At 32.3% G+C, this 19,691-nt stretch overlaps 1 protein-coding gene across 6 annotated transcripts in view; it reads right to left on the minus strand.

Moving 5' to 3' along the window:
* Positions 1-19,691, minus strand: part of NADK2 (NAD kinase 2, mitochondrial) — a 58,520-nt gene that overhangs the window by 13,118 nt on the left and 25,711 nt on the right. Inside the window, exons 6-10 of one of the 6 annotated variants that reach the window (XM_051989917.1) lie at positions 18,985-19,121; positions 12,165-12,254; positions 9,870-9,948; positions 6,826-6,969; positions 4,626-4,704 (exon numbers count right to left, since the gene is read on the minus strand). In XM_051989917.1, coding sequence (XP_051845877.1) covers positions 4,650-4,704; positions 6,826-6,969; positions 9,870-9,948; positions 12,165-12,254; positions 18,985-19,121 — 505 coding nt within the window. In that variant the 3' untranslated portion in view covers positions 4,626-4,649. Of the gene's footprint in view, positions 1-4,625; positions 4,705-6,825; positions 6,970-8,412; positions 8,479-9,869; positions 9,949-12,164; positions 12,255-18,984; positions 19,122-19,691 lie in introns of all 6 variants that reach the window. The other 5 variants (XM_051989885.1, XM_051989924.1, XM_051989894.1 and 2 more) reach the window with 5 other exon arrangements.

The raw sequence follows: 19,691 nt of genomic DNA on the forward strand, positions 1-19,691 counted from the left end.
ATCCAACCAATTCTAAATTCATATATTCAGGTTGCCTGGACTATTCCTCTCCATTTTTTCCACAAGAATTTCACTAGATAAACCAAATATATAGCATTCACCTAATCTATCAAATTAGTAAGACAAAAGGAAAAAAATAATTTACTTTTAAATTTCATCTTTGTACTGGCATCTTTTATTTTTATATCACCTTTTTTCTCAATATTTCCCTTTTTTAATTCTAAAAGGGCCATCTTTTCTAACAAGGAGGGGAGGAAAACCTACTCAACAAAACTAATCAACACATCAACCAAGATTACCATTATATACATTGTTTCTGTACTTCTACCAAGAAAGAAGAGATGTATGTTCTCATATAACTCTTTTGGTGGTTATAACCAGAAAATTCCATTTCAATTTTCTGTCATTGTAATTTCCATTGATCTTGTTATAATTTGCATATAGTGTTTTCCTGATTCTGCCTTGATTCTCTTTGTAAAATTTCACAAATCTTCCCACACTTTTTTGTATCGTTCATATTCAACATTATTTCAGAGTTGTCATATTCTCTTACAATCTTGTACCACAACTTATTTGTCTATCACCCAATTGATAAGACATCGATCTCCTTTGTTGCTATGATAAAAAGTTCTATAACCTTTGGTCTCCTTATGTCACCCAAGTTAGAAGTAGAATAGTCATTCAAAGGCCTATTCCCCCTGCTGGTCAACACAGAAGCTTGCTCTGTCTCTAACCTAGGCCAGTTTGTTCCTCCTTAGATTAGCAAGGTAGCTACTTACTTCTGTGGGCTCACCATATTAGTATAAATGTACAACTGGCTTTGATCCTAGTTCAGAATTCCCAAGTACCAATGATCAGCCAGCTTCAGCGTCCCAGCAGTAAAGATTTTAAGTGTAAATCACTACACTTAGCCCCATCAACTATTCCTGATAATCATAGCCTAGCTTTCAGCAATCACCACTTTTCTAACATTTACTTCTTTAATGACCTCTTTTGGAATCTTTATCTTCCTTCAAAACTCAGCTCAGAACCACCCACTTTCTCTGTCTCTATGAAATTTTCCCACAGTAGATACTCTCATTCTTAGAATTCTTAAAAAGAGGACATAAAGTCTATGAAGGTGTACTATTTCATTTTTATCCTATTTCAACATCTAGCATGATTAAGCTTAATCTTAGAACTATATCCATTTGCACCATTTTATAACTTTTCATATAAATTTAAAACAGTTATGCCTAAAAATCACTAATCAAGAAAATGACCAGATTTTCATCACTGGTGATAAGAATTTGTGTTATTTCCTCAGGCTTATTTTAGTTTAATAGAAAAAAATATTGAAGCAATGAGTATGGCATATATTTGTTTTTCAAATTCTATGTTTATAAAATGGTAATGTCTACTTATCAGTTCATAAGTCTTCACCTATTTCTCTCAAATTCTTAATTCTCTTTCTTATGGTGCAACCATATTCTATTACATTCATATACCACAATTTATTTAACTATTTGTCTTTGGACACCTACTTTATTTTCAAATCTTTTATACTATAAAAAATGCTAAGAATATTTTTATGTAGACAGAATCTTCTGTCTGACTTTCTTATGCTTTATGTTACTACTTTATGTAAGAGGCATTTCTGAAGAATTTGACAAAATCAGATTTATGTAAGTAAAATGAAATATACAAAAAAGCATCCTACTGCAAATCATTTTTTTAAAATTAAAGGCTAATATCTCCCAGCCCAATTTATCTTTTGTGCCTGCCTGTATTAAGCTCCAGTTATGTGCCAGGCACTATGCTAGGGCTTGGGGGTAAAAATTAAATGATCTCTTGGCCTCAAAAAGTTTACATTTCACACATACACATACCCACACCCATGTGTATCTTAAGAAATAAGCAATTTTGGGGCAAAAGTATTACTTAAAGCTTGAGAGAAGCAGGAAAGGTTTCAAGTTGAAGGTGGGACATGAGTTATGCTTTGAAGAAATCTAAAGATTCTATGAGGCAAAAATAAAAAGGAAGTGAATTCCAAACATCACCTATGCAAAACTAAAAATGCAGGGAATGAAATACCGTGTACAATGGCAATTAGCAGATAGATTTGCTTGGAACAGAGAATGCATAAAAATGAAAAATAGGTGGGAGTCAGGAAAGGATTTTATATTTTATCTTAGAGGACAGTTTTAATGAAGATTTGAATGGGGGTTACATGAACTGGTCAGCAATGTTTTGGCCATAAAATGATAGCAGCTGTGTGGAAAATGGATTAGAAGGGAGAGATGGGAACTAGGGAGCTCAATCAGGAAACTGCTGTAATACTTCAGAAGAGAAGTGATGAAGCCATCAATTGGGATAGATTCCACAGATAAGAGACAGAGATGCAAGGTATTTTGGAGGAAGGAAAACAAGATTTGACTAACAAACATATCTGAGAGAGAAAGAGTCAAGAATGATTCCAAGATTATCAACAGATAAAACTGTGATGTTTGGAAAGAAGGATACAGAGATAAAAAGAATGGATTTCATATTGGATGGCTTGAGTTTGAGATGACAAAAGAACATGCAGGTAGACAAGTCCAACAGACAGCTGATTAATTTGGCATTGAATTTCCTGAGAAATTTAGGAGTCACATACAGAGAAATAATTTGAGCCAATGAGAGAAAGAGAGGGGGAAGGAGAGGGAAAGGAAGAGGGAGAGAATATGTAGAGAATATGTAGAGAGAGAGACAAAGACAAAGAGAGAAAATGTCTCCGGTAATATCCATAGTGCATGTGGATAAGCATGATGATTCAGCAAGGACACTGAAGAGCAATTAGAGAAGTATGAAAGAAAATCAAAAAAGAATAATGTTACAGAAACTAAGAGAAACAAGAATATCCAGAAGGATGTAGCTGACAGTGTAAAAAGATGCAGGATCAATTAAAAAAAATTACTAAGAAAAGGTCACTAGATTCTGAGTTAAGAGATTACCAAGTAACCTTAGAGAGAGCAGTTTCACTATGCTAGTAGAGTTAGGAAATGAAGAATGGGAAGTTAGGAAATGAAGCCAATGAATTTAAAGACAGATATAGAGAATATAAAGAATCTGACTATAAGACATAGTAAGAACTCTCTTCTTTGGAACTATTATAGCACTTGTTTATATTGCTCACTTGACAATTACATACTCTGTAATATCAGTTATGAAAGATTATTTATTTTATCTTATTGTTCTGCTTTCCATGAATTTATATTTTGCATCAACCTAAGTATAAAATTCTTGAAGGCAGGGAATATATTATATTTCTCTGTTAATAGGCTCTCACCTCCCCAGCAGCAAATGGAGCACAAAACAGACTATCGTCTCCTCAAGAATGTAAACTCTGTCTCCAAGTGCTTTGGATTTACAAGAACTCAGGACTCCACACCATTGCACACAGATGAATGTTAAAATTTTCTTGATAGCTTCCTTTTATCTGTTATCTTCCCCTCATCTCCATTAGGATGTAAGAACTCTGAAGATAAGGATTGTTTGGTTTGCTTGTATTTGTAGCCCCAACACTTAGCATAGAACCTGGCACATATTAAGTGCTTCATAAATAAGGTAGCTACTTATCTTAAGAAATATTTTTTTGAATACTGCTATTGCTCAAATCACAATTGCTCAGAATATTGAAAAAAGGCTTTTACAGTATGTTTGGGGAAAATACTTTGTCTCCTAATCTGTTTTTACTACCTGTTACAGATAATTAATGATAATCACAACACCATATGGGAAACAGGGAGAAATGGGGGAAGCATAAAATAAGAGCTATGTGGTATTTTCTGTACTTTTTATATTATTGGTTTATGCTGCTTTTGCCTTTTAATTCTTTTCAGGGAAACACCAACCACCAATCTTTTTTTAGAAACAACTACAAAGCATTTCCCTATAAATTAAACTTGATAATGAGTTTGTCTCTTTTGATTCCATGCTTAGAGCCAGACCATTTCTGAAGAGAATTAGTGAACATCTACATTAGAGGAAACACTTTTTCACAGTCCTCAGTGTCTCTGGAAGGCAGCACTTGCTTAAAAGACAAGAGATGCCTCTTTACTTTAAATCACAAGAGTGCTTTTACTTAAATCACAGAGACACTTCATGAGATACTGTATTGATGTGCTCTCAAAGGTCTTTCCCAATCTTATCAATCCATGAGTTTATGAATGTTATCAGATACTTACAAATTCATTTCACATAATTGATTTTTACACTGAAATTTGGTGACTGTGTTATAGTCAAATTTCTTTTTAATGGAGGTGGAGAATGATATATCAAAGGAGGAAAACAAGGGGCCAGTAAAGTATATACTTAGCTAATTCATTTGTCTTCACAAATTATTTTAAATTGTCAGCAAGATTGAAGATCAAAAATATTCAAAGAAATAGTATCCTAGAATTTTAAATTTAATATATTTTGCTATAAGTTTCAAAAGTCAAATGTAGAAACTACATGACTCATACTCATCAAAAGTCTATTAAGCCAAAAAAGGGCTTAACTGCACCAACATCATGCTGATTGTGCCAAGCCATTATCAACTGATATGATAAAAGTTTTCTCTCAGAATCCAAGGAGCCAAGGAACATGCCAATAAGTATACTCACTAATGATTCGAACAGGCTTCTTTATTAGGAACATATGTGCCATCTCTGTTTGCAGCCACCCCTGGGGATATCAGCCCTCCTGAAATCCGAGATACATGGCAGCACAGATGTTACCAGAGTTTATACCAACTGGGAAAGTAGCCTAAGCATCCATAAGGACCCAAGCCCTAAAGTTGTGACCACCCTCCAAAACAATTGCTACCTTCACCCTGTTTATTAGTCACATTACCTAGGAAAATCTTGTTAAGAATGGAATAATTAAAAAATCTCTAAATGGTAGCAGTGTGTCACATAGTTCACAAAGACCTTCAAAAGTCTATGTTATTAATGATGTCTTTTGGATCAACTCAAAATGAGTGCAACAATGTCATAATAAAATATTGAGATACCTTATCAGGGTGATCCTAATTTATTATATGCAGTCACAGAAACGTCAAGATGTCTCGTATGTCCATTTACTCTTTTATTCCATGATCAATCAACCAACCACTATTTATTTTCTACCAACAAGCATTTTTAAAGATTCTCTTTTATGCAAAACACTGACTAAGAGTACTAAGGAAACAAATACAAGAAACAAAACAATTTCAATAGATCTTAACTGATCTATATATATATAGACAAATATATATAAAGTAGTTAAATTCTAGGTAGTTTGAGAGGAAAGCAATTGAAAGGAACAAGAAAAACTTCTAGCATGTAGTAATTGAGTTAAGTCTTGAAGGAAGAGAGGAATTCTATGAGAACCAAGAAAGGAAGGAGTACATTCCAAGCATCTGGACTGGCAATACAAAGAGAAGGGAGATGAAGAATTGTGTGTAAGGCAGAGAAGATAGTTTGGTTAGATCATAGAGTGTGGCAGAAGTAATGTACACCCAGGATGAAAAGACAGATTGAGGTTAGGTGATGAAGGACTTTAAAACTTAATCAAGAAACTTATATTTTATCAAAGAAGCAATAGGGTGCCACTGAGTGTATTGAAAAGAGCAGTGACTTGATATCATTGTACAATAATTTGCTTAAGATGGGAAGGGATGGAATCAAAAGCACATGTCCTCAGTATTTATGCATGCTATGTAATTTGTCCTTCTATTACTCTTAGCTGTTCTTCAGTATGTTTTTATGCTTAATTATTACCAAAAGGTTACATCTAATTTCAAATAATCAGAGAATTTTAATGTGAAAAGGGATCTCGGAAGACATCTATTTCAATTCATACTCACACAATAATCTGTTCTCTTTCTATATATATATAGGTAGCCATCTAGGTTTTTTTCCCTAAAAGGTCCCTAAGTGAAGAAAAACCTACTAAGGCAGCCCAACCCATTCTGCAATAATCTGTTATGTTGTTTTTCCTTTGTGCAATAAGTCTTTGCTCTGCCATCTGGGGACAAGCAGAATGAATCACATCTTTTATATGATAGCCCTCTTAAATTCTTAAAGTATTTACCATGTCTTTCATGAGTTCTCTTTTCCTCAAACTTAATATTCTCAGCTTTTGTATATAATTATCACAAAGCATGTTAGAGTATTGCTATTCTGACTGTATTCCACTGGAAATGGTCCAGTTTGTAGTACCAATGTGCTACCACTTTTCCCATTTCTGTTACATTTCTTCAAAGCAATTACTTTGGTACAAAGTACATAGTACTGACTCTGAGCTTCAACAATAATGCAAGAAGTAGAAGCAGATCTTCTGAGATCCCTCTACTACTATGGCAAGGATTTTTCACCTGAGGTCCTTTAACTTTTTGAAAAAATATTTTAAGAACTCTAATTCAATATAATTGATTTCCTTTGTAATCTTATGTATTTTATTTTGTATTTAAAAACATGCTTCTGAGAAGAGCTCCAAAAATTTCATCAGAGAAAAGATGTCTATCCAAAGAAGTCTATCAAACAAAATATGTTAAGAACTCATGTTCTCTAGGCAATATGGATTACAGGATCCAGAGTTGGAACAGACCTTAGAAATCATATATGCCAATATTCACTTTAAATACTAGAATACTAAGACTCCAAAAGAGGAAGTATCAGGTCCAAAGTCACACAGATCACTTCTTAGGAGGGGCAAAAATGTTAATAATAGATTTTTTCTTTTTTTCTCAGAACCTTAAGAATCCCTAATATAAGACATCCAAATGAATTGAGGTACTTAACGACCATTAACAACTTAAAAGCAAAATATCTAGTTACTCACCAGGCTTTTGATCCTGTTCCAGTACACAAATTGAGTCCTGAACTCTTCTGTTTTTCCCAGGGACCATCATCAATTGATATTTCATAGTAGGAGGCCCTATGAATTGAAAACGTAAAACTGGGTTTGCAGGATTTATAGTTCACCCTAAGTAAAACAGAACACAGCCCTCTATTAGAACCACTGAATTCTAAATAAGTTAATTCTAAATAAGGTAAAGGTATGCCATGACACTGACTGTGACACTAATTCAATTTTTGTTTTAAAAAATTAAATTATCTCCCACCTTGTCTAGCTCAATGTTCCCTTTTTTTTTTTTTTTGCAATCACTTATTTCTAATGGAAGATTCTTCATGTAATTTTTGGAGATAATTTTATTTCCTATTCTCAGGACATCTAGTAAAATAACTGACTTCGTTACTAAAAAGATTAAACTTTTAAGTGGATTTCATTTCTCCAAGGAAATGAATATTTATTAAATACTGCATCTAGCAGTCCTTGAATTAAGTTAAATGAGAACTGCTTACATCTTAAGTGATTTACTACATTTTCCTTTAAACTAGAAAAAACAATAATATTTGGTTACAGTCCAAAGAAAATCTCAACTACTTAAACAAATTTAACAATGTAGCATTAGGTAAAGCTGGCAATGAAAATAGCATTTGCTCTTAATAGATGTATTATAATTTACAAATCTAGAATCAAATGAGTTACCTTTGCCATAAAAAAGTGAAAGTGAAACTTTTTAAATGAAATGCATTTTTGAATGATTTCCAACTGTTTGAAAATTTCTGAAAGATGACATTATTAGTTGCACTGGATATTATGCCTGGCAGAGAAAAGTAATCATCTTAGCAGAAGTTAAGAAAAAAACCTTTGTAGGTGTAGCTTTTTAATCAATTAAACACATATATCACATTGGTGCAAAGGAAAGAACAATCTTTCAATACAAACTTTTTCATCATTTCTGGAAGGGCTCAATTTGGGTCAATATCTCACATATCCTTAATTCTTCTTACAAAAAATATAAGATTCTGCTCTCCTCATATTTTTTTTTTAAATCATAAATCTGTTTGATCTCTGTAGAAAATGGAGAGTGAGGGTGGCACAGGTGGCACAATTTACTACAAACAAGGCCAGCATAAGCAGTAGTAATAGCTGTCACAATACTGAAAATAGAGAGAAATAGGATTAAAGGAATGTTTGAGATATGAGGTGCAAAAAGAAGAGAAAGTGATGCAATACACCAAAAGCATCTAGAACTAAAATGGAGACCACCAGCACAAGCCAAAATGTCTTGACATAATAGGAAATTTAAGGGAATGGGGGAAGTAGAAGAAATTAAAGTAGATGGGAAAGAATTTATTTAAAAAGGTGAGAAGGTGGATTGGGACACAGCAAGACAACACAAGAGAATGGTGATAGATTAGAGTCTGGGGAGGGCGGAGACTAAGAATAAGAGAAAAGGGTACAGGGGATAATAGAGATTATATCAGGAAAATTAATGTCATTATCACATGCAGGAGTATAACAGGTTAGTCAATCCTCGGAATTTTGTTCCAAGAAAATGATTTCTTAAAAAAAACTCACAGTCCCTTAAGAGTGGTTATACCTCTTCTTACACTGTCCACAGCGACAGTCCAAGAATGAGACATTCTAGGTTAGGACAAATGGAAAAAAATGGGCTTTGGGGGCTTTAGGGGTTAAGTTCCTCACTTTAAACATACTTTATATGCTTATCAATAAGACATAATTATTAAGAATATATAGCACTTTGAAAATATAAAATACAGAGCAACCTCACTATAATATGGTCAGCATCTGGGTCAATCAGACATTTTGTGGAATAAAAATCCTTTAGATAACCAAAACCTCTTGAATGGGGTTGAAGATTGAACTAACACACACTAAATTTTACTCAAATGAATGGCATCACAAATCAATAGGCTATAATCTTACAAAGTACAGTGCATAAAACGTCTATAATTGCAGGCTTTTATTTAATAATGGGAATGATAAGCAAAGAAGAAAAGAATCCAAAAAAGCAACCTGAATCAAAAGAAGGAAGTGATACTAGATGATTCCTTTCAGGGATAATAACCTATGACATTATGAAGGAAAAAGGAGTCTGGATAGCACAAAAGAATTTAAAGGAGGAACTTTCTTCAAACTTCAAAGTTTTCTCTTCTCTTAAATACAGAAACCAGCTTTATCATTAAATAGAAAAAAGAATTTTCTCATTTTATTATTGCCAGGATACAAAAATATACATTACTGATTATATTTCATTTTAAATTCATTAAGCCTTATCAACATTTATCTTCATCCAATAATTTCCCTACTATTCTGAAATATACAGATCAAACCCATTAAAAACACAAAAGAAGATATCCAAATTTACTAGGTTGGCATTCTGTTCCATACATTACTTCCTGAGGTAAGTGGACATATAGTCTGAAAAAAAATTTTTTTCTCACTGCAAATATCAATTGTAACAAGATTTGACCTGCAGCAAATTACAGATTTTATATAATTATTGGAGAACTCAAATATGTACCAAGAGGAGCTATAAATCGAGTTCCTAGTGATTGCTAGGAAGGCAAATAATCATCCAAAGAGATAGCTGTAAGTCTCTATCTCCAACTCCTTGCAGTAAAATTAGTAAAAGGAAAAGAAATTATACATGTACTGGAAGTGCCATCAACAGCCAAATCAATTTTATATTTTATATATCCATATATTTCCTCAGAACAATAATGTTCCCCTGGTATTTTCTAAATCTGTTATGAAAACCTGAAGAATCAAAGTCTGAAAGCAACCAAAATAGAGGAATAAATTTGAAAGAAAGAAGAGGATGAAAAAATACAAAATTAAAATGAAATTAAAATATATATTCCATGCAAAAACATTAATTTACCAATTAAAACAAAGGGTAAAAAGGAGGATTAAAAAGTTTCAAATGTATGTTTTGAAAATTTAATGAATTTCCAAAGAACTATGTAACAAATATAAAAATGACAAAATTAAGAGCAGAAATTTTAACATACCTGGATGACAGACTTTCCCCAATGAAGACTTCATTTAGTGCTCTTACTGGCAAAAGGTATGGCCCAGAAACCTCAGCTCCTGCAGGCAATGAAATATAAATGGCCAAGATATTTGCTAATATTAACTACATATGTATGTATATATGAATGTATGTGTATAGATACATACAGGAATGTTTTAACATGAAATTTTTATTTAATACAATTATTCCCTATTATTTTAAATTCTGGAAATATGTACTTTAAATACATATCAATTAAATAAATTTCTCCTGAGATCAAATTCAAAATACCAGCCTTTCTCTAATAAGGTAAATTACACACATACCCACATCCTCTATCTTCAGTATGTCTTTACCAACTTTTTAATACTGATATCTGACTGAAGTCCTAGTAACCATATTTGTTAAGACATTTTATTACAGCAGCTGACAAGTGAAAACATTTTACTTTCACAAGCAAAGTAAGCACAGCTCGCCCTAAAAACATATTTGAAAGTTCAGACTTATAGAAAGGTAGTAATGTTATTAAAACAACTCTTCAATTTACCATTAAATCTTATTTTAAATCATTTTATGATATTTATAATTCTATGATAAATTCCCCTCACAAACATCATCTAAATTATAAAAATTCTCTCCACACAACTTTTAGGGAATGCACAGATATATCAAGACACACATATTATTTAACACCAACCAATGTATCTATGTTAAGATAAAAAGACATAAATTTACCATTTTCAGCACCACATAAAAGACATTCAAACATTTCACTATATTATTTTTCAGATGCACATATAAAAACAAATCTTTACCATATAAAGAGCAAAGCATTTTGAATTTTGAAAAATTCTGTCAAAATCTCCATACTTAGAGCACATTATCCATAGATCTATTTTCTTTTATCTTAACATGTCACTAAAATAAGTAAAGCCTCCACCAAACTCAAGAACATTCTTTGGATCAAAGATTTAGGAATTTGAAAAGATTGAGAAGTCATCTAGGCCAACCCCCTCATTCTAGATTGAGGCTCATGGGTTTAAGTGACACATTCACACAAGTAACAAGTGGCAAAGCCAAGATTCAATCCCAGTTTCAATAACAACAACAAAAAAAATCCTCCTTTACTAAAAATAATACAAAAAAAAACACAAAAGGCAAAAGATATCAAAAAGCAATATTACATTCCAAGCTTTCTTTTTTCTCCTAAACACAATCATAAAAAGTCATGTGAAGCAACAAATCCTATCAATAGAAAAATCATGAAGATCAACTCAAATGTTACTCTTTTCAAAGATCAATATCTGATTCTCCTGGAAATGAACAAATTTGCTTATATATTTCTGGTTATACTTATCTATTGTTGTATTTACTATTTAACTAACTGTATATAAAAGACGCTTCCAAAACATGCACATGCCTTGCTTAATAACTTTTATATTATTTTCTGAAAAAAAAAAGCTGCATGTATTTTGTATATCATATCTTCCTACTAAACCATAAATTCTATGACAGACAAGAACTTCATTTTTTTCAAAATTTATCTTATCCTGCCGTAGGCAAGAAACTTGTCACAAAAAGGCTTAATTCAAAATAATTTATTAAGTACTTACTAAATTCAAAGTACTCCACATGCTGGGCACTGAGATTTGAAGACAAAATAAACAATAGCCCCTGCCTTCAAGGAGCTTATATTCAATATAATGAATTGATTTGATCTAAAGATACTTCTTTACTATCAAGTTTAGAATGTTGGAAGGATATCATAAGTATATGTAGACAATTCTTGTATTTCCCTACTCAAAGATCCATTCAATTCATTTATACTACTTTCTTGCTACAATTATCTACTAACTTCCAGATACATTCTGACTTTAACATTTGGTTCAATCTTCTCTATCCCAGTTTCATACAATTAACATCAAAGACTTTTTAAAGTTCACACTGATAACCCTCCTACCAATCAAATCTCTCAACTCTTTTAATGTCATCAACTCCAACAACCTTTCCATTGCAGCGCAATCACCCGTAGCCTATAACCACCAGAACTGTATCACTTCCAGAGTAAATGACCATGAATAATCAACAGCCTATCTTCTACCTCTTCTATTAATCAGCTACCTTTAATTTTTTCTTATAGTGACCTTTAATCTCTCAAAATATTTTTCCTGTTATTCCAATCTAGCTCTCCTACTCTAGTTTGCTTTTCCTCAAAACTCTATGAAGCTTTTACCCCATATTTTTCATTTTAGTATCTCACTAACTACTCCCTAGAATCCCTTGTCCCACTGACCTTCTACTGTTCTCGAGCTGCGAATCCTCATTCCTGGGTAACCCCCACCATCCGATTTCTGTGTTCCTGCTCCAGGGATGTTGAGTATTGCTAGAGAAAGTCACAAAATTAAACTGATTTCACCCACTACAAATTTATATCACATAACCTCCACTAGGCCCTCACTACTATACAACAAACCTTTACCCTACTGTGTTTATTTTATCACAGTCAAAGGAGTAAATAAATAGAAATCTAGGAAAGAAGTGATTTGGGTTGAATAGTACATTCAAATAATGTAACAGTAGTAATGTTTACGTGGAGAAAATTCTCTGAAAAATGTGTTCAACTAGAGAAAAGAGAAAAGATTAAGGAAAAATCTTGAAGAGACTGTAAAATCTTGACATGAATTCACTACTAGGAAGTAATTTGTTTGTTTGTTTGTTTGTTTGTTTTAAAAAGAGGTTTATGAGATATGGTGGTGAATATTATTGATTGTATAATGAGAATAAACATTCAAAGATGAACATAACCAGAACTATGAATGAATGACAATCAATGAGGAACAACTCCTGGGAATCTTAGCATTAACATCACTACTCTAATATAGGAAGGTCCAGAGAACTTTGAAATTCCACTTGGTTACAACATCTAACTCTCCTACTTTCTTTATAAAACAAAGCTTACTATTTTTATATTACTGCTTGGTACCTCAATTCATTTCTCTTCTTGTACCAACAAAATACAAAGATCTATGACATAACAAAACTATTTATATTTTAAACTAATACATTTTAATAGATAGAACTCATCACTGATTATAGGAGTGATTCTCAAATTAGCTAAGTAAATTCAAAATATCAACGTGTTAAAATAAAGTTCTAAATTAATATGAAATGAAAAGTAAAATGAGAAAGATGGATTACAACTAAAACATCAAACTGTTTTAGAAAATATAGATGGAGGGATAGCCATTAACAGATAATTATAATTTCCTAAATTTTAACCTATATAAATATGTTGCCACAGTGATGAGATGAAAGGGCCCAGAAATTAGCCTCATTTGGAAAATAATTTATTTTACTAAATAGAGAATATGAACTCATTTTTACTGAGGAGGATGGTAAAAGGAATAGGCAGTATTGCTTTAAAAACAATTAGTAGTGGCAGGAACAAATTTATAGAAAGTTTGACCACAAACTTAAATGAGAAAAAAATCAACCAAAGAGAAGTGATGATGAAATTTGAAGGAGAATAACACAAAGCTAAAACTGGAAAAGATCTATGACTTTTGTAACAAATTGCTTTTGACATCAAGGTCATTGGCGCAACCATATTTGAAATCTATCAGTCCTATCTATTTTACATCAGGCATTAAAAATTAAGAAATAAGATGGAAAAAATAGCCTAAGTCAAATAACACAATTCTGAGAGCATGGGAATCAATTCTCAAGGAATCTGACAGAAGGATACTCAAACAGAAAAAATCTTGAATCTCATCAGAAACTACTGGTTTTATGATTCCCTAATCCCCAAACATGACCTTTGTTGAGATTAAGTAGGGACATTTTTATTATTAACATTCATTTGTCAATATAAACCTTAATATATGTAGTTTTTTTTATAGTTTTTCTATAGTTTTATAGAGTCATTATGCATGAGAAAATGTCAATTTTTCCATTTAGTACGAATGAGAAAAAGCCTAAGATTCTGCAAACAAAAGGTAAAACAAACTTGTCTGTCCACTACAAGGCCATGCAAAGAAACTCACAGCCTTCTCAAACACAAACTTAGGATAACTGACAGTATCAGCCATCAATTTATTCCAATAACAATCAGGCTCATACCCTCTTCCCAACTCTCATAAATTCCTCACAGTAGATATTCCAAATCATCTTTTCTTTCCTTAAACTTTGTAGCTAATGATCTTGGCTGAGACTATAGTCATTTTTTGACATAAGCTACCTCACACTCCTTCTTCCATATCACAGTATCTCATTGTTTTCTCCCATCAATCAGCTTATTCCCTCTTAATCTATGAGGATGAGGTAGACCTAACTGCTTGTCACTTGTGACTATTTCATCCCCTCCCATTTACTCAATCATTCTATTCAGGAATCCCTCCTCTTTCATACACATTCAGCCTATGGCCAGGCAGCAAGCTGTCCCAAACCATTCTCAAATAAAGAATTACAAACTATTAGCAATTATAACAAAGACTGCTTCATATAATAAAAAAATACAAAACAACTCTGAGGCTTCACTTCATACTCCAAAAATTGGCAAAGATCATTTCTACAATAAAGGAGCTTTAAGAAAACCAACATAATGCACTACTGGCAGATGTATAAATTAATCCAACCAAAGAAATGTGGAATTTTGTTACCCTCCCCCCCAAAAAAAAGATATTTAAATGCTCTGTGTTATAAACCAGAGACTCACACCACTAGGTATACATATACCCCAAATTAAGTCTGGGGCACAGCTAACAAGAAAATGGAAACCAAGTTCATACCCAATGATTGGGAAATGGTTAAAGAAATTGAAATCCATAAGCATAATAGAATAGTATTATACTGTAAGAATAACAAATATAAAGAATTCAGAGAATTATTGGAACTGTTATATAGTAAAGAAAGCAGAACCAGAAAAATACACACAATGACCACAGTAATGTAAAGGGAATGATCACTAAAATTAAACTGAATGTTGCACAATTAAAATGACCAACAGAAGATTTAACAAAGTGTAGCTTTCTCACTTCACTATAGAAGAGAAGGACTTTGAGGTATGCTGTTAGACTCAACTAATGTGCTGAATGATTTGGCAGAACTTTTTTTTCCTCTTTTAAAAAAATTTGCACATGGGATGCTTGTTGGATAAAGAGGCAGAAGGGATATGTAAATATATAGATTGATATATAAATACACACACACACACACATATATATATATATTCACATGTTTTTAATGAAAGTGATGTAAACACATAATATACTATAAAAGTACCACTTGTGGGATTCAAATATTACAGTCCTGGATGTGGTATAGCCATATTCCCCATCCAATTATAGGAAAAGTTCTCAAAGAGAAAAATGAAAAGATATTTACAAAGATAAAATTCACTAAAGCAATAGACAGAAAACTTTAAGGCATTAAAACAAAGAAAGTAAAAGCAGCATGATAAGGTCAAGGGAACACAGGGAAGAAATCTGTATGAGAGGTGACAACTGTGAAAATATAGAAGGATGACTACCAAGATAGAGGAAAGGAAGAAAAAAATACCAAAAGCACAGAAAAAAGTTTAGACATAATACCCAAAAGGATGGCTAAAAAACATCAAAAAGGTACCAACATATGTCTACTTCCATCCGTATGAAAATATACAAAGGTGTAATGAATAGAGAACTGGCCAGAAATCAGAAAAATCTGAGTTCAAGTTTCATCTGTACCACTTATTGTGTTAATGATCTTGGGAAAGTCTCAACCTCTCAGTGTTCTAAACAACCCAGATTCAAAATTTCAAAAAGATGCTGAGCTCCACTGGTAGAGTCCAAAAACTCAATATATCAGTAAAGTAACAGGTCCAAATCCTAATACTATGAGATTAAAAGATGCAAGTTCCTTGGGGACAAGGTCTTCTTTATTAAAGGCATTCTATAAACATTTGTGTAAAAAAGTTTAAAGAATTTTTTTAAAATTTTAAAGAGAATCCCCTATATACATATCAACAAAGAGGATAATAGTAGAGAACAGTAGACTTTTGTAAACAACATTCTATAGCAGATCATATCTTTACCATTACATAATTGTCTGAAAAATAAGAGATAAAGATTCCCCAGTGTTCATAGTTTGATTTTTTAAGTGCATTTGATTTGGTCAAGCTAAATGCCCAGTTAATAAACTATTCCAACAAGTTAACTCTCAAGATTCCTTGAAAGGCATAAATATCCTTGTTAATGACCTGAAAGTCAATAAACAGAAAGAAATTTATAAAACAAGGAGATATTTTCAACAAAAGTGCTTTTCCCTTTGATGGAGGAGAGCCAGCCAAGTGCAAGTTTAAGAGGGGATCTCTATGGATGGTAAGATATTATTCACTTTTTTTTTTTTATTTGTGGATGACACAGTGTTAGAAGTATTACTGAGTTTCCTAAAAAGCACAAATTATGACTGGCAGACCTTTTTCACTCTCAGATTTCTGGAACAGATAAGACAAAGAGACAATGAGCTAGGCTCAAAATTAAGCAAGAAAAGAGTAGGCTAGATTGCCCCTAAAAAATTGAAAAGCTCTTTTAATGATCCAAACTTCTTCCAGAAACACTCTTTAAAAAAAAATACCAATGTTCTACTAATGTTATTATATACCTAGGAGACATGAAATATAGCCTGAAAAAAACCTGAAAATGAATATTACACATAGGGTAATCAAGGCACAAATGATAGATATGAATAGGCTACAATGTATTAGGAAGAACTTTGGAGTAGTAAAGGCTATAATCAGGGGAAAACATAATCAAAAAAGAAGATGAATTGGTTTTATAGTGAGAGTGAAAAACAGAAAAAAGATCTAGTGGTGAAACTGTGGGAAGGACAAAGGCAAAGAGACATAGAGATCTGAAATGTTTCATGGCTGTTCATTATCACTGAAGGGCATATCGAAATTGATGAGATCAGAGATTTATTTGAGTATGTTTAAGAGACAATAAAAAGAAAATTAAACCATCTCCCTGTATCTAATTTAGAATGGCATGGCTCAATCTTCTAAAACGTCTCCACTGGATTTATGCCTTTCAAATGCCCCACTCTCCCCTTTCCCTTGCCAATATATATCTTTTTAGCAGTTATTTTATCTTTTTTTTTTTTTAATAAAAGGGTGGAACAATACCTTTCAAGTGTTAAACACCTGTTACTATATAGCCTGAGAGCCATTGTAGCAAAAATATTTTCCTGAAAATAGTACACAGGCTTACTTTAAATTTTACCTCTTACCATGTCTCTAGATTTGTAACAGCGATAAAATTACAGCGGAAAAATATAAGTATAAAACTATTTGCCATAGGATGACTGAAGATTATCTATAATTCTATTAGTGTTAGTTTTCTTTAACTAGAAAGAGAAAATAAATTTGGGGTGGAGACACTTCAAAACATTTGTAATAAAATGAATTAACACATATAATCTAGAAGATAAGTACATATAAACCCAATGAGATTTTTATTTCAAAGGAGTTACATGCCATGCAGATGGTAGGGAAAAAGAAAAAGCTTTTATATATTTAAAGGTTTATCAACTAAGTCTAGCCTCAATGTCTTTTGATGTTACACAAGTGATACTATATCATCCCAGTCTATTATACTACAATTTGAGGTCCCACAGTCCCTCCTAATTGCAAAAGATTCAAATGTACAGCCCAGCAATAGCTTAGCTAAAATTCAGTGAAGGAAATAAAAGATTGTATTTTATGTAGACTCAATTCATTACAAGTCTTATTATGTGTCAGGCACATATGCTAGTTACTGGGAATATCAAGCTAGAAATAAAACAGACCCTTCCCTTTAAATAACTAACATTTTCTGGCAGGTGCTTACATGCTTACATTTTGATCAAATGTCAGTAAAATGCTAGATTATATGCTGCCTCCAAATCATCATTCAATTAAACAAACATTTACAAAACATTTGCAATTTAGAAGGCATGTGTACTAGATGGCAGAGACAAAAGACAAAAAAAACCCAAACTATCCTTGAGTTCAAGAAATTAATTTCTACTGGAGGGATACTGATCTTATGCAGATAAATATAAGGTAATCTGAAAAGGGAAAGCATTCTAAAAAGTAGAAGGGTTTAGGGAAGATATAACATTTGAACTTATCCTTCAAGGAAAAAAATTCCAAGAGATAAGTTGAAGAGGTAGTACAATTCCAGAACAAAAAAAAAATGATGCTGGTACAAATGTATGGGGAACAGAAGACAACACAAGTTTGAGATATAATTATTAGTGTAGTTAATGTATCATAATACATAATACATAATGCAGAATGTATCAATTGGAGCAATGTGAAATATTACTGGAAAGAAAAGATGGAATTAGAATGTCCTAAGCTACAAATTCTAGGCTTAAGAGTATACATTTTATCCTAAATGCAGCAGGCAACTCTGAGCAAAGGACAGATAGTCAAGACATGCTTATGGGGGAAAGAAAAAAAAAAAAAACTTTGGCAATTGTGTTAAAGATGGATTGGAGAGAGAAAAGAACGGAAACGAAGTCTGAGTGGAGAAACAGTTATAGATAACTATAGAGAAGTCTATAATGAAGAAGAGAGTCTAGAATAACTCAAGTTATGAACTGGATTAAAGATAGTCGTGCTTTCTTTCTTTCTTTTTTTAAGAGGTATGATTTCTTTTTTTTTTTTTTTTTTTTTTTTGCTGAGGCAATTGGGGTTAAATGACTTGCCGAGGGTCACACAGCTAGGAAGTGTTAAATGTCTGAGACCAAATTTGAACTCAAGTCCTCCTGAGTTCAGGGCTGATGCTCTATCCACTGTGCCACCTAGATACCCCTTATGCTTTCAATAGAAATCTTGAGAGATGGGTTAAATAGGCTGAGGTAAAAGGGCTATTTGTAAAAGTGTAAATAAGTGATGCAATGAAATATATGTGATGATAGATTCTCCCACTTTGTTCTTTTAATAGTTTTAAGTACTTCATTCAAGTAATAAAGTATCTCAAAATAGACAAATATACAAAATAATTGATCTAATCTCAAAATTTAAAAAAAAAAGCCACTGTAACCTTACATAAAGTATAATATTAACAACTTCTCTAATTCCATTAACATACTTTGATCACAGATTCTTGTACTGTTGAGAGCCTTGCTATGTTGATCCAAACTCAGCTGTTGTTCATGGAGATCTACAGGAATTGGATTTATTCCAGTTCCTTCAAGGTATAACCTGATTCGCTGCCTCCATAGCCACCTTGAAGAGGAAAAAAAAAGTAATTTCAGAGTGGCATACATGAACATAACAAAATTTATATATTAAAACAATAACATCAAATATACAAATCAATGATATGAGTTTTTTATACCTGGAAAAAAAAACTGAACAAAATCAAGAGATTACCTATTTAAGGCAGGGTCTCTCTTAAAGGAAGAAATGAATTACATCTGTTTCTCTTTGAAAATCCTAAATAGATTTATTAAGGAAAGGTCTAGGAAATCTATTCAAAAATCTATTGTTACCTCATTAACTACACAATGTTTTCCTGAACTCCAGTTGTAAGAGAGCTAACAATATGCTACATTTTAAATAGTAATATAAATGAAATTTGTATTTAATTAACTCTCTCTCAAGTTTACATCCCAATTCTTTAATACCAATGTTAAGAACAGATACAAGAAGTGCATAAGCACATACTTTGTAAATTTAATTACTTTAACAAGCCTTCTTTTTAGGTATAAATTATTTTAGAAAGGTACCCAAACTCTTTGGAGGGACAAAAACATCATTCGTCACATCCAAGCAATAATTAAAATAATGCCAACT

The sequence above is a fragment of the Antechinus flavipes genome, chromosome 1 (assembly GCF_016432865.1).
Source record: "Antechinus flavipes isolate AdamAnt ecotype Samford, QLD, Australia chromosome 1, AdamAnt_v2, whole genome shotgun sequence".
NCBI lineage: Eukaryota > Metazoa > Chordata > Mammalia > Dasyuromorphia > Dasyuridae > Antechinus > Antechinus flavipes.